Here is a 15,616-nt window from a genome sequence, read left to right on the forward strand (position 1 = left end):
AGAAGAAGAAAGAGAAGAAAAACCATTGAGAAGAATAAGAACTCTTCAGCAGGTATTGATTTGTGATTGATTTGTGATTCTTACGTTCCCAAAGCTGTTAGGTTCCATGTCAATTATATTTCTCATTTTGCAGAAGGTGAAAGTGAAGGAGGAAACAAAGGAAGATTTAAAGCAACAGAAAAAGGTTGGCATTAATTTGTTAGCATCACTTTTCCTAATAGGGATGTAATTGCTAACTCATCCAGTTAGAAAGCGACTACAAAACAGCATGAAGAGTATGTAACCACTGAAATGGCAAAAACCTCGCTTTCTGTTTATTTTTTCTAGAAGATACGTGTGAAAGAAAAGGAAGACGAGGAAGAGTGGAGACCCAATAAAATTGTAAGTTTTATTTAACAGTAAGTACCATTGGGTTCAGAAGACCTCTTTCTAATGTGGGTTCTGGTTAGTCACTGCCAGTCTTCAGCATGTATTGGATAGCTTTAGCCACTGCATAGCAATTTCCATTTATATTGAGTGTAATAGTATGAGTAATAGTAATGATAAAACCAAGCAGCAAAACGTAACTAGCGTCTCTTCGCTTGATTCCACCATTTATTTCTTAGATTAAAGTCCGATAAGGCCTGTGTTTTGTGTGAGCTCACCCCCCCCCCCCCCCGTTTTGATGACTGTAAATGTATAGAGGACTAGATTATCTATCAGTATCTTTGCCTATGTTTGGCCTATAATTTTTTTGGTGGATTGAATTGATGCAAATATTTTGACAAACATCACCTTGTGTTGTATTTACAAGATTTTGCACGGTTAGCAAAACACTTAGCCATATTAAGCCTAACGAAAGAAGGCTCTTATTTGAAGTGAATATAAAATCCCTTATCGGATTAATGTATGGTGTAGTCCAATACATTCCTCTATACCCTAACCCATATCATAACCCAACAGTGAAACGCAATGGACCCAGAAGAAAGCCTTGGGGCACCACTTTTCAGTTCCACATAGTCACATTTAATGCCAAAAAGGGTCCCCAAAAAGTGTGTAGTGTCATGTATGTGGTCATTTGTGACTGTGTCGGACGTGGGGCTGGGACCCAACTGACACGTAGGTGTGTTAGGTGTCATTTGTGACTGTGTCGGACTTGGGGCTGGGACCCAACTGATACGTAGGTGTGTTAGGTGTCATTTGTGACTGTGTCGGACTGGGGGCTGGGACCCAACTGACACGTAGGTGTGTTAGGTGTCATTTGTGACTGTGTCGGACTTGGGGCTGGGACCCAACTGACACGTAGGTGTGTTAGGTGTCATTTTTGCCGCACACCAATTGACTCCCTAGTTGTTTCTGAGTGACAGTGATCTTCCTGATGTCACTGCAGGTCAATAGCGACGGCAGTGAAACTGATGAGAGGACTGAGATGACCAATATCCCATATAAAACGGTAAGCCAGAGATTAATGCTAAGTTTCACATAGATTTACCATGTCTGGCCAGTTTAGTTCCACACTGGTTAACACATTTGATAATTACTGACAGCACAATTCAATGTTTCTCATGCTTTCATAGCCAGTGAAGTAGATTTTTAACACCAAACCGCATAATAATGCATGCTATTAGCAAGCCAACCGATGTTAGCGATTAGTTAGCTAGATGCTAAGACGAAACCCTCCCTTGAGTCGTCCATGCACCAGAACAACGCACATTACAAATGCATTATATATTATACGCTGATTGCTGTGCTTTCAGAAAACATAGCTAGCTACAAAGTTAATAGTCAATTAAATGTTTGCAGACGGCACACTGCTAATTAATAACACATGCATAAACGGTCAAGCTGTCTTGTTTTGCCAACTGTAGCAACTAAGATATGCTAGCTTAAAAATCGCACATCCAGCAGTAGATTTACATTTACAGATTCATAATTTTTTACTTGTTATTTCAGCATGTGTTACGTGCTGTGAATAACTTCACAATGCCAGGTTACAACACTGAATTGATAAACCCTTCTGCTTCTCGGGGGTCCCTTCTACAGCAGTGGCACAATCTCACGTTTGACTGTATTAAAAGACTATAAACATTCCCAACATCTGAATTGTCTCCCTTTCCTCATCTCTCTGTGTCTTTGACTAGCCCGGTAAGATTAAGGTCAAATAACACACTGTTCCTTCTCTTCCAGGGTAAACTGAAGCGCTCTCAAGGCTGTGGGACGTGTGCGCCGTGCCAGCGAAGTGACTGTGATCGATGCATCTTCTGCATGGACAAGCCCAGGAACGGCGGACTCAACCGGAAAAAACAGAAGTGCAAGTACCGTCGGTGTCTTAACATGGTAGTTATACAGTGTATGAATATCTCATTTGAAAGCACATTTCATTCTAGTTATTTTCATGTGTGTTTATGTAATTACAATTAAAATGGTCATTAATCCCCTTCTCTCTCCAGCCAACCAAAAAGGACTTGAGAACCATCCTTTACAAAAAACGGAAAGGTGAACAATATGGCCCGAGCGTTCTCATTAGTCCAGGACCAGGAAGGGTTACTAATGGACCAGGTGACATACCAGAAATTGGACTAGGTGGTCTACCGGGAAGTGTTCCAGTTGGTCCAGCTGGTATTCCACTTGGCACAGGCGTTTCAGTTTTACCAGGAGCTGTAGCCAGACATCCATCCGAATATTTCATTTTCGGAAAGAAGCGATCACAATGGCATTCTCTAAAATCAGGAAGTGAACATACTAGGGGTCGCGGAAGGGGTCGCGGAAAGGGCAGAGGTCGGCCACCTAAACGGAGCCAATGGAGCAATGTTCCCTTAAGCGATACTCCAGCGACGGATGACACTGATGAAGATGAGGGACCTGTGTACTTCACTAACCCCCTGCATCTAGAGGAGGAAGAGGGTGAGGACGGAGGGGTGTGGAGGGAACTGCAGGAGAGAGACAATGACCAAGAGGGAACAGATCAAATTATACAGGTGAGCTCTAGAATGGTCTCTTCTCCAAACCAAAACTTGAATAACAGGAACTCTGTTCATGAAATACACAGTTCAGTTATCACACAGTCGTCTTCTTACGCTCCAGCGATTCCTTGTGGCAATTTGGGGGTCCGGCGGCCTCCAGTTTAAAGCCCTTAATCTAGATTTATTCCCTGCATGTTTGTAACATAGCGCTGATGGTTTCCATGGTAACAATGGAGTCCCAGCATCCCGGTAAGAGAATGACCAATGACCTCTCTTGACATTAAAACAGCCGTGGTGTGAGCATCCTCCTGGGTCAGGTCAATAGGGTCAGGCTGAGGGCACGAAAGGTCGCCTCTGGGATGGTGCGTGCTTTGAGTGAAAATTTGTAGCGTGTTAAACTTTGGGTCTTCTGTGCTGTGACTTTTTCCCTGTTCTTCTAGATGTCTCCATCCTGTATGCCTGCAACCCTCAGTAATGGTGTGTTTGGGTCAGAGGAAGCCTACATCAGCAGCTCTAGCCAGGTACGGATCAACAATGATTGTTTATATTGAGTGAAATAATATAATATGGTTAGGGCCAATTTAAATCGATTTTGTATTAGCAGGGTTGGGGCCCGTTCATATTTAAATTATATTTGCAGGGTTAGGGTACATGTTGTATTATCAGGGTTGGGGCCCCGTTCATATTTAAATTATATTTGCAGGGTTAGGGTACATGTTGTATTAGCAGGGTTGGGGCCCGTTCATATTTGGGTACATTTTGTATTTATGTCCGTCAATTTAGGAAATGGCTTTAATGTAAATTTAATCTTTTTCACGTAAATAACTTATTTGTTTTAAGATTTATTGTCCTATATACTACATTTTGTTTATTGAATAGGATGTTCTGTTGAACTGTCTTTATTTAAATAATTGAATATTATAATCCCGGTGCTGTCATCACTATCTCCAGCCCTACCCACAAAGCTGTTACCAAGGAGACCATGGCAACCTCAAGGTTATTAGGATGAATGGCCACCAGATCACCTCCATCATCCCTGGTCCTACCCTTGCTTCTTCGGTATAAACACACACACACACACACACACACACACCTTCATCAACAAAATAACGGTAGTAAGACTCACCACCACAGGAGAGATGTGTGGGACTATTCAGTAGTAAGAATCACCACCACAGGAGAGATGTGTGGGACTATTCAGTTGTAAGAATCACCACCACAGGAGAGATGTGTGGGACTATTCGGTTGTAAGAATCACCACCACAGGAGAGATGTGTGGGACTATTCAGTAGTAAGAATCACCACCACAGGAGAGATGTGTGGGACTATTCAGTAGTAAGAATCACCACCACAGGAGAGATGTGTGGGACTATTCAGTAGTAAGAATCACCACCACAGGAGAGATGTGTGGGACTATTCAGTAGTAAGAATCACCACCACAGGAGAGATGTGTGGGACTATTCAGTAGTAAGAATCACCACCACAGGAGAGATGTGTGGGACTATTCAGTAGTAAGAATCACCACCACAGGAGAGATGTGTGGGACTATTCAGTAGTTAGAATCACCACCACAGGAGAAATGTGTGCAGTGCTGGCTCTAGCCTTTTGGGGGCCCTACGCAAAAATATTATTTGGGGCCCCCTCTCCCTTAGCGGTCGGTGCTCAGTAGTGGTTGCGGACGGGCCCGTGACGGACAGGGGCCCTTAGTGATCGCTTATGCCTTGAACCGGCCCTTGATATATTGGATTATTCAGCAGTAACAATCACCCCCACAGGAGTGATCTATGAGACTACTCAGTAGTAATAATCACTTCCACCAAAGGAGGGGTGTATGGGACTATTCAGTAGTGAAAGTCACCCCTACAGGCGTGATGTATGGGACTATTCAGTAGTGAAAGTCACCCCTACAGGCGTGATGTATGGGACTATTCAGTAGTGAAAGTCACCCCTACAGGCGTGATGTATGGGACTATTCAATAAAGGACTATTATTGAAATGTCAGCTTCATTGATTAAAGGTTTCTTAGATGGTTTGTAAATCCAAAGTAAAGTTTGTTCATAAACGGACAGAAATGTATTAGTATCTCATTTTTTTTACGTACTCTGTTTCTAGGCAATGCCAGTCATTTATCCAGCACCAGAAGACTACCTGAGGTCGGAACCTCCTTCCATACATTACCTGAGGTCGGAACCTCCACCAGTTAATAACCTGAGGTCGGAACCTCCGTCCATACATTACCTGAGGTCAGAACCACCTTCCATACATTACCTGAGGTCGGAACCTCCACCAGTTAACAACCTGAGGTCGGAACATCCGTCCATACATTACCTGAGGTCGGAACCTCCTTCCATACATTACCTGAGGTCGGAACCTCCACCAGTTAACAACCTGAGGTCGGAACCTCCTTCCGTACATTACCTGAGGTCGGAACCTCCTTCCGTACATTACCTGAGGTCGGAACCTCCACCAGTTAACAACCTGAGGTCGGAACCTCCACCAGTTAACAACCTGAGGTCGGAACCTCCACCAGTTAACAACCTGAGGTCGGAACCTCCACCAGTTAACAACCTGAGGTCGGAACCTCCTTCCGTACATTACCTGAGGTCGGAACCTCCACCAGTTAACAACTTGAGGTCGGAACCTCCACCAGTTAACAACCTGAGGTCGGAACCTCCGTCTGTAAGTTCCATGAGCCCTTCCCGGACCCCCTCTGGAGGTTTTCCACCAGGCTACACTGAAGAACTACAGCTAGTGGAGCTGTATGCAGAGGTACCTCGGACCATCATCAACCTCGGTGCACCTGACCCGTCAGAGTTCCCCGGGTCAAAGGTCACATCCAGGCTGACTCCTGAGGTTGAAGATTTCAATTCTGACGAAATCACTCCAGTGGTGAGCTGTCTTTCTCTCAATGTACATTGTTCAGTTTCTATCTTACATACTGGCACGGGAAATGTGTTTACAAAGTAACAATTAAAACAGTAAAATCTTATTTAAAAACATCTCCATTCAGTTCCTCTTAAATGATGTCATTGCTTTCATACTGGGCAAACTAAATCCCCCTTAACTCCCGTGCCTGAGGTGTCGAGACACACAGCTTCTGTCTGAATCCCTCCGACCTCTAGATAACAGACACCTTCAGTCTAGCGGTTGGTCCCGAGAGTGGCGGTGAGGATCGGGATGCGGAACTGTTTGGGTTCCTCCGGGCCCTGCGGAGGACTGTCCTACCGGCCCACTGGGTCGGGGTGATGGCCCACGGCCCCCTCCTTCAGCTGCTCCAGTGTTCCAAACTCTCGACCATGGCGGACACGGTCCTTCAGATCCAGCCGGGTTTCTGTTACCAGGTAGACGCACGGACGCTCCCAACATAGTACACAATGAAAGTGTTGTTTCCTAGTTTGTCTGCTATTTTATTCTTTAAAATATTGTCTTCATTTCAGCAAGTCTTTCAAAACACGTTGTTTGCAGTAGGATCTGAACTGCTAATCAGTAATTTTGTATATGCAATTATTAATCAGTAATTATTTATCAATAATTATGAATATTTACCTATTCATCGATAATTTTTACTCAGTAATTATTTTCGTGTTTATTCGTCAGTAATTATGAGTTGGTAAGTATTGGTCAGTAATTATGAGTTGGTAAATATTCATCAGTCATTTTCCTGTTGCTAGGTTACGGTACAGGGCCAACCGCTGTTGCTGACTCACCCACTGTACGACGCCCACCCCCCCCGCCTCACCTCCATCCCCCAGCTTGTGACTCTCCTCCTGGATCTGGAGACCCGTGTCGTCTGCCCTGGTTTCCCCGTCCCGCCCCCCCCCCCCTGGAGACACAAGCAAGCAGGTAATGAAGGAATGATGTGATGATGGCGTTGGGCGCCAAACCTGAGCTTCCAGTCAGAAGAAGGAGCTTCTGTTACCTGAACACAGTCCCCTTGGTCCTACATTTGCAAAATGTCACCAAAGCTGAGGGAGTGGAAGTTAGGGGCTAATTAGACTCTCCAGTGGCCCCTGAAAGCGAGTTTCCAACGATGCAGCCTCCATGTCCCTGGTGTGTGTGGGTTTGAGTCCCTTGTTACTCTCATTAAGTCCCCCTCAGAGGTTTGTTTCACAACCCATGACCCTAGTGGGCCCTGCGGGCGAGGTAGGGCCAGGGCGAGGTAGGGCCAGGGCGAGGTAGGGCCAGGGCGAGGTAGGGCCAGGGCCGCTCTGAGAGATACCATGACGGTGTAATCACACCTGATGTGCCTGCAGCCTGTTTTCCATATGTTTTCCGTCTCCATCAGGTTCTGGAGCTGGTCCAGTGTGTGAGAGCCATGGCCTGCGACCTCCTGGTGCCCCAGGAGGAGGAGCGCTGTGGGAGGTGCAGCATCACCGTGGTGGAGGAGGACCTGGGTCCGGTGGAGGAGCTGGAATTTGAATGTATGGAGGACGAGTGGGTGTAGCGTATTGACTGTCTGGGTTTCAACCCTGAGGACAAGCCTGGGTCGAGCCCGATCAACTTCAGCCTGCTTAGGTTTACTTGTTATGCCAGCGAGGTTCACGGAGTCACCCGGCCCACACAAAGAACCCTGGGTCATCTGGAAGAGGCGAGAGTGTGTTAGCCCATTGAGCTAAAGGAACTACAAGGCCGTGGCAGGTTACTCGTCTTGCAAACATGGTTCACTTGGTTTTTGGTGAGCCAGAATGTGGATTGGTGTGCCTCCAACCAACACAGAGGTTTCTGCAACTGGAGACAACTGACATTGAGTATGGTGCTTCTTAAAGATACTGGGACAATGGAATTGTTTTGTTCTGCTCATTGACCGTTTATGGCTCCGGACGTGACTGGGTGAATTCCAACATGGGGGGGTTAGTTTGAACAAAGGCCAACTGGTGCTGCTCTTTACAACTTCCTTCTCGTGACTTTGGCCGTTAATTCTGTTGTCATGTCAATGTGATTGTGCAATCAACATGACTACCTCTTCGGTTTTGGGAACAGTCATTTCTTTTCTTTTTGTTTTTTTCATCCATATTCCCTGTGTTGTTGTTTTCCTTGGTTTGGTATATGGCTGTAGACTCCTAAAATACCCCTAATAGTAGTATTCAGTAAGATTTAGCCGAATCTTTTATCCACAAAACGCTTTGCATTTCTGTCATGAGTGCATCCAGGGATGCATATTAACGTGGTTGTTTTTGGACGGCATTTGTAGAATGATTTTTGTTTGAAATCTTTCAAATATCAAACATTGATCTATTCTAGCCAGAAGGGCTGGTAACCAGAAACCTTAAATTAAATTCCTGAGTGCACACATTTAAGGAATCCTGGCGTAGCAAAGCGCCACTCTGTACAACTCTGTATAATTCTTTATATTTACAGTAGTCTACCACCATATTTTCAGCCAAATCCCCTCCCTGCCTGCCCATCCTGTTCATCCAGAGAAAACGCAGCTTATTCGGGGTTACAATTTAAATTGGGCATTAATAATTGTCAACCAACCATGTCAAACATCTTTCCTGCCTTCAGTCTAATTTCTGTTATCTTCCTAAGCAGGTAACATATTGAACATGTTAAAAGTTCACTAGTGTGTTAAAAATGCTAGACTGCCATCATGGCCTTTAAACATCTGGAGTGTGGACACAGTGTCCAAATGAGCCTCCTTCCCGCTGCTGCTGCTACTGTTACTACTAAAACTATTACTACTAAAACTATTAGTACTACTGTTTCCGTCCTGTGAATCAGAATTGGGGTCAAATCGAGTCATTCCCCTGAGCAAAGATTTGCCCAGCATTGATAAGATCCTCTCTTCTTTATACCGTTTGGAACTGTGATATATCACATTTTGTGCTACTGTCTTAAAATGCTTGTCTGCTTGCGTGTGGTCATGGGCAGTGTTCCCACCCGTTGGCCCAAGCTGGAGGAAAATATAAATATTTGACAGAAAATAAAAAGCATTCCTCGATTCTGGAAGTTTTGATTGAAAGTCAGTATTTTCAAAAGAAGGACATAATTGGCTTACTAAAATTCATTAAAGATATATGCAATATTTTTCTGCAACTAACTCTTCTCTTACTTGAATTGCCTTCCTATAATTGGAAATGACCCTGATGCTGTGTGTTGCCTGGTAAAACCATATGAATGCTGCCACTGGTCAGCCAAGTGTTTATTCTGTCAATACCAGGCCAGGAGCCGGGTAATACCAGGCCGGGAGCAGGGTAATACCAGGCCGGGAGCAGGGTAATACCAGGCCAGGAGCCGGGTAATACCAGGCCAGGAGCAGGGTAATACCAGGCCAGGAGCAGGGTAATACCTGGCCAGGAGCAGGGTAATACCAGGCCAGGAGCAAAATTCTGACAACTCTCAGTACATTCCCTTGTTTTCCAGATATACTGGTTGGAGGATTCTGGATTTCCTGCTTATTTCATTCTGATTGTGTGAATCTCTCTAGCTTGGAGACATTAATCACAGTAATCTGATGGAAATGTAACTAACAGGGATTTTCCATCGCCTTTTATGTCTCATTAATCTAAGCTGTTGGTATTTTCTCGCTTAGTTGAACATGTGTATACAGATCCCTATATTTAGAGAGTTGGATAACTATTTTTTAATTTTGGACATTATCCTATTTTTAGAAAACGTGGTTGCATAGTGTTTAGTGTGTAGTTACTGGGAATTGTTGATTCTACGGGCCGCCATTAAATGTTAGTGTCCCAATGCAGAAACAACGTTGTCCCAACTCTGAATGTGTGGTGTGGTTTGTATCAAGACATTGATTGTACAAAAAAGAAAGTGTGAGAAAGTGAACTGAATATATGGAGAGGGAAATAAACGACTATCTCAACAATAAATCCTGCTGTAACTCTGGAGTAAAGTGACGGAGCCCGACGTCTCTGATGGAAGACATGGTCATGATCGTTAGGATCAGAGTAGAGGGGTAGGAGTAAGGTTGGAGAAGCTGAACCCATTTCTGTACTAGGAGCATCTTCACCAGACACTGTAATTCTACCTCCAAAGTATGTTTTTGTATTTGTATTTTTCTTTTTTTAAATTCAAAGTATCTGTATTAAACCTTAAATACTTTATACAAATACAGTGTAGTTCTGGCCATGTCTGATTCATGTCTTTCATCAACGCATCAAATAACTCCAGTAAGATTTAAGATTCAGAGTGTTGGTTTCCTTTGTCGGAGATGAGGGTTCACCTGTCATCAGAAGCTCTTGGTTTGCATTCATTTCGATGTAACCCAATAGGCTGACTGAGTTTGCTCTAGTTGTAGTGGTCAGTTCTACCACAAGGGGGAGGCCATCCCCTTCTAGCCTAATGAAACAATTCTACTGTCTCCACACTGAAAAAGCATTCTCAGTTTTGTGTTGTTAGGTACATAGGGATCAACCCGATCAGTCCTCTGCCTAACGGAAAGAAAATCTAAATATAATCTCTGCATGGTATCCGCCAAACCAGGGTTGTGGGTTTGATTCCTTTGGTGGGCAATCCCGAAAGAAATCAATTCTTTTTTTCCACAGGGTCTCCAATTAGGATCTATCCACTGAGTTCTGGACGAGCTACTGCAAACATAAAATGTTTCTACACTTTCCAAGTCCTGGTGAAGGATGCACCCATAGCCTAGACACACAACTGGGCAACATGTCATTACATCAGTGTTACATTCCTCTGAGTCATGGCTGCTCTGATCTAGGAGCTCTTCAACGGCATCTTAATGAGGAAGGTGTGTGCGTGTGCGTGTGCGTGTGTGTGTGTGCGCGCGCGCTGTCATTCCACTCCGTTCCAATAAGGAATTTCCAACCAGGAGTGACCAGGTAACTTATCATTATGGATAGCCATTGATTCTATAACGATACACTTTATCAATGCCTCATTAGTTCACGGTTGTAGCCCTTCAGAACCCTAAAATATTAGCTTGTTTAAGCTCCGGCATTTGTAACCAAATGTTTATAAAAATCAAGTTGTGTAGCCTCTTAGCTTGGAAATAGCTATTTAAAACAAATTATTATAGATTGTTGGGTTTTGTTTTCTATAGACACATTTCAAAAACAGACATGGGGTGATTACTTTTTTTTTTTTAGATGGAGTGGCCCTGCTTTTAGGTAGCTGGGTGAAGATATACCAGAACTGAGTACTGGGAGACATATGTCCCTGTACACGGCTCTGTATTTTAGGATTTGTGATGGTGGATGTTACTGATGAAGGGTTTCCACCCTCTTCCTAAATTTTGGACAGATTTTTCTGTCAGATCAAACGACCATGTGCTGTGTGTTTTGAGGAGAGGGTGTTTCCCCACAAGATACATTTTAGGAACATTTTCACCATCTGGCATTAACATTGCTTCACTTACAGCGCAAATAAATGTCAATATTTATATATGGAACCTAAAGGATAATAATGGATATAGTAAAATATGCCGAATGATGTATGTAAATTAGGAAACACGTCTCTGTATAACCCTCCCAAAAACAACCCTCCCCAAAGCTTAAAGGAAAGAGTTAGACAGCCCTCCCAGATTGATCCTGGAGTTTGCTTCACGGCATCAGAACTTGGATTGGAACCAGGTGCTGCGGTCCGATGGGAAGAAATGAGCTCTTCAACACACATTTGCGGTGATTTTGGTATGGAAGAAGGATGCTGATACACAAAAACGCCTTGTGTGAAATATGGTGGTGAGTCCTTGGTATTATGGAGATGCTTTGCCTCTAAAGGTCTCTGGGCCTTTTAAGGTTCACAGCTTCATAGCACCTTTATGGGTCATCTTTCTAAGGCTGAGTAGTTGTAGAGGTGAATGTATTGTATCTTCTGCTCTGTTCTCAGGCACCTGCTGTGAATGTGGACTCGCCTAGTTTTCTAGAGAGTGGTCAGAGTGTGTGTATGTGTGTGTGAAAGCGAGAGAAAAAGGGAGCAAATGCCTGCAGTAGAAAGGGCTCCTTTGTTTCTGTGATAGGAAGAGGAACTGCTTTATAAAAGAAGTCTTTTAAATCAAGAAAGCTACTGGGTTTAGTCTGTATGTTTTAATATTAGCTGACAGCTCACAACACCAGAGATCAGCCTTAGAGGTATTTATTTCATTTTTTTTGTTAATGTGTCTTGTTTAATATATTATGTATTTTTAGCCAGTTTCGGTCGTGAAGTAGGAAAAAAATGTTTTCTACATTTTGTTTTGTGGGATAGCCTAATCTGGACACTGGCAAAATGGTAATTCACATAGATACATCAATCAAATTCAATCAAATATATTTATCAAGCCCTTTTTACATCATCAGTTGTCTCAAAGTGCTTTTACAAAACACCCAGCCTGAAATCCCAAGAGCAAACAAAAACAGTGTTGATTTTCAGTGGCCAGGAAAAACTCCCTAAGAAGGCTGAAATTTAGGAAGAAACCTAGAGAGGAACCTGTCCTCGTCTGGCTGTGCCTGGGAAACATATTAAGAGTACTAGTAAGTTGTAATAATTTATAAATTCAATAAATGCAGCTAGAATCCTCAGGTTTCACAGGGGACACAACCAGGAGGACTTTGGACAGGGAGAGCAATGAGTCTTTCAAGTCTAAAGATACATGGAAATAATTTAAGCAAAAATAAGCATTTTCAACATTTCGCACAAAGTGTATCAGACAATTAGGACTCACTCCTTAAATAACTTCAGTTAGTTTTTTCACTAGTTTTATAGTTCGTTCGTTCAGTGCTTGTTTTGTGTATGGTTGGGTTCTTCCATCCTAGTTTTATTATATGGTTGGTGTGTTCAGTCCCTAGTTTTATTATATGGTTGGTGTGTTCAGTCCCTAGTTTTATTATATGGTTGGTGTGTTCGGTCCCTAGATTTATTATATGGTTGGTGTGTTCAGTCCCTGGTTTTATTATATGGTTGGTGTGTTTAGTCCTAGTTTTTAAATGGTTAGTTGTGAATGGTTGGTGTGTTCTATTCTAGGTCTCCAAACTCCTTTATTCTACTAAGTTCCTATCACATCGTCTACTCCTCCTAAACCAGAGTAATTATTGTTGATGTTGTGGTTTCTAATCTCTACCCAGGTTTTGTTTTTCACAAAAGTGTTTTAACCCCTAATCGGCCACAAGCATTGACATATGTTATTTATATCAAATTATCTCTGAAATGTAAATTGCCTTGCTTTTAGATTATTTTGAGAGATACGATCAGATAGCCTCATCAATTCCATATGACAACACAAAAATCCAATATATCGATCAGGACTACTTTCTATAGTGGCCATATATAAATATAAACTATAAAGGCATAATAGTCTTGCTGCAACAACAAAAATATGAGCTAATAGTGATTTTATTGTGATTTTTGATGGCAGAATTTCTAAAACCGTACGGATTTTTTTTTCATCTAGGCTACTTTACTACAGAATCCAAGGCACGTGCATTCAGCGTCCGCGGTAAAGCGCGGCAGCAGTGAAAGCGTTAACCTGGCTGCGCCACGGTCTGAAATACAGAACATCTGTGAATAGAAGGGACAGGATTGGTCCTTTCGCTGACTGTTGTAGCGGCTCCGTCTCTCTCCTAGTTACTACATGGATACGGAAGATGCAGGCAGAGCCACGGAGGCATCCTATTGATGGAGATGGAGAGACCATGTGCGTTGCGTGCGCTCTCTAAATCCCTGGCGAATAGACTATGTTGTGTAGGCTCTCACTCCCTCTCTCTCTCTCAGCACACTAAAGGATGAAGAACCTCGAAGCGTTATTAGTAATATCTCGACCAACTATTGGATAAAAGACGTGAAAATGTGTTAGTTCTGGTGATATATTCCCCCTGGTCTCAGGCTTAGAGGATGCTGCATGGCAGTGGAGCAAACCCAGGATGCTGATGTTGATGTCGGTGGAGCGAGCGGGAGTCTGTGTGAAAGACGGGAAGCAATTCTATCTGTATTCTCCCGGGGATTTCCCGTTATACCGGTTGGAATCCTCCGTGGCACAGTTTAGATGTTGAAGGAGATGAAAAGAAAACGGCCGAATTCCATTCCAAAGTAACGGTCGGCCACCAATCGGACCCCGAAGAAGAGATCAGACGCAGGGAAGGTCAAGGTGTGTTTTGTTTTTCCCCCATCACTTGTTCCACGAGGTTGCGTCAGGTCGATGCGTTTGTTGGCCCGGTTGCCTGAACTCGCACTTCGCAATTGTTTGTTGTTGCTAAATGTTATTATGATGTCCGCTTACTCGAGCGAACAGACAGTTTGTTGAATAGGAAAGTGCTGCAGCGGTCGGAAGGCACTCACTCAAAATAAGGCCAGTCGCGCGTTCCTTCTTCACACCTTACTTTCTGGGCTGTATTTCAGAGATGTTTCTGTATTCGTGGGTCGTTATTAGGCGTTAGTTAAGGCGTTGAACCCTGTCACGATTCCTTTTTGTACAGGTAGGATAAGCATTTATGTCGGCCCCAATTAACGTAGCCTCAATTGTTTTTAGACGGCACTTAAGTGTTGTTGACCATGCCGCATTGCTCTTCAGACATTGTTGCACTGTGTGTGTGTTTGTGTGTGTGTGAGAGAGAGACAGAGAAAGAGAGAGAGAGGAATTGAATTGAGAAAAGAGGGAGTGAGATTGAGGGTGTGGCTGGTTTGGTCAGTGTCTGATGTGCAAAGCAGACTCCCCTTCAGAAGTCTCCCTGTGTCTCCCCCCTTCAGAAGACTCCCTGTGTCTCCCCGCTTCAAAATTCTCCCTGTGTCATACTCACCCCTCCCTGTGTCCCCCACTTCAGAAGTCTCCCTGCGTCTCCCCCCTTCAGAAGACCCCTGTGTCTCCCCCCTTCAGAAGTCTCCCTGTGTCTCCCCCCTTCAGAATTCTCCCTGTGTCCTACTCACCCCTCCCTGTGTCTCGCCCCTTCAGAAGTTTCCCTGTGTCTCCCCCCTTCAGAAGTCTCCCTGTGTCTCCCACCTTCGGGAGTCTCCGTGTCTCCCCCCTGCAGAGGACCATGTGTTGTTTTGTTTCTACACTCAGACCTTAGTTGCACTTTTCCTTCATTTACATCTTCATCTGGCGGTAATGCTTCGTAACACTGGGCTTTGGAAACTAACTACTAATACAGTTGGCGTGATGTTGTGCATCTATAGCTCAATCAAACAAATGTATTTCATAAAAGCCCCTGTCCGAGATGTTATGTCCAAAAACCAGCTGTGTGTCATAATAGGTAATGACTGCTTTAATATCCATGAAGCCTCTTTAGACCTAATGTGATACAAACACACTGTATATTTCACACAGGTATTAATCCACACCAACAGGGCTGTCAAGGGTTTAATTAGGATTTAAAGACCTTCAGAAAGAACTCATGTATGGATCGTAGTTTCATTTGTTGGCGTAACACTAGAGCAGTAATTACATCTACTTTACAGATTAGAAAGATGATGTAGGCCCCTTCAAACCCTGTATTATCAAAGCATTACTCGATGTCACTACAGACTCCTCAGCATTAAAGGGATAGGTACAAATTTAGCAATTATGGTCTTTATTTTCAGAGAGTCATATGAACTTCTGGATACCATTGTTGTCTCTGTGTCCAGTGTGAATGAAGTTATAGCTTTGTCAGTCAGTGGTCACCAGCATGCTAGCTGTTTCTGCACACTTCCTGTCTCTGCGCTGAAATTTAACGTCAGCTAACTATGCCTTTAAGACAGTGCCCCCTTCAAGGCCTCAACGTTCACATTTCACAATTTAGTAGTTTAGA

General features: G+C 43.6%; 2 protein-coding genes across 2 annotated transcripts in view; both read left to right on the forward strand.

Annotated features, from left to right (window-relative positions):
• Window positions 1-10,009, forward strand: mbd1a (methyl-CpG binding domain protein 1a). Its single transcript, XM_034295963.1, has 14 exons — window positions 1-52; window positions 134-184; window positions 328-381; window positions 1,370-1,432; window positions 2,167-2,316; window positions 2,430-2,957; window positions 3,383-3,463; window positions 3,894-4,001; window positions 5,055-5,245; window positions 5,306-5,365; window positions 5,396-5,831; window positions 6,065-6,283; window positions 6,614-6,785; window positions 7,228-10,009. Exons 4-14 carry the CDS (start codon window positions 1,409-1,411, stop codon window positions 7,359-7,361), a joined length of 2,103 nt encoding a protein of 700 aa, XP_034151854.1. The 5' UTR covers window positions 1-52; window positions 134-184; window positions 328-381; window positions 1,370-1,408; the 3' UTR covers window positions 7,362-10,009.
• Window positions 10,010-13,477: 3,468 nt separating this feature from the next.
• The window catches only part of si:ch211-169p10.1 (coiled-coil domain-containing protein 120), a 60,045-nt gene continuing 57,906 nt past the window's right edge, over window positions 13,478-15,616 (forward strand). Inside the window, exon 1 of the mRNA XM_034296045.1 lies at window positions 13,478-13,977. The gene's annotated coding sequence lies outside the window, so the exon portion shown is untranslated. The remainder of the gene's footprint in view (window positions 13,978-15,616) is intronic.

The sequence above is a fragment of the Esox lucius genome, chromosome 12 (assembly GCF_011004845.1).
Source record: "Esox lucius isolate fEsoLuc1 chromosome 12, fEsoLuc1.pri, whole genome shotgun sequence".
Classification (NCBI taxonomy): Eukaryota; Metazoa; Chordata; class Actinopteri; order Esociformes; family Esocidae; genus Esox; species Esox lucius.

Coding starts and splice junctions, on each gene's coding strand:
- mbd1a (XM_034295963.1), top strand. CDS start 1,409: ATGACCAATATCCCATATAAAACG. Junction 6,284..6,613: donor AGCCGGGTTTCTGTTACCAG/GTAGACGCACGG, acceptor TCCTGTTGCTAG/GTTACGGTACAGGGCCAACC. Junction 6,786..7,227: donor CTGGAGACACAAGCAAGCAG/GTAATGAAGGAA, acceptor CGTCTCCATCAG/GTTCTGGAGCTGGTCCAGTG.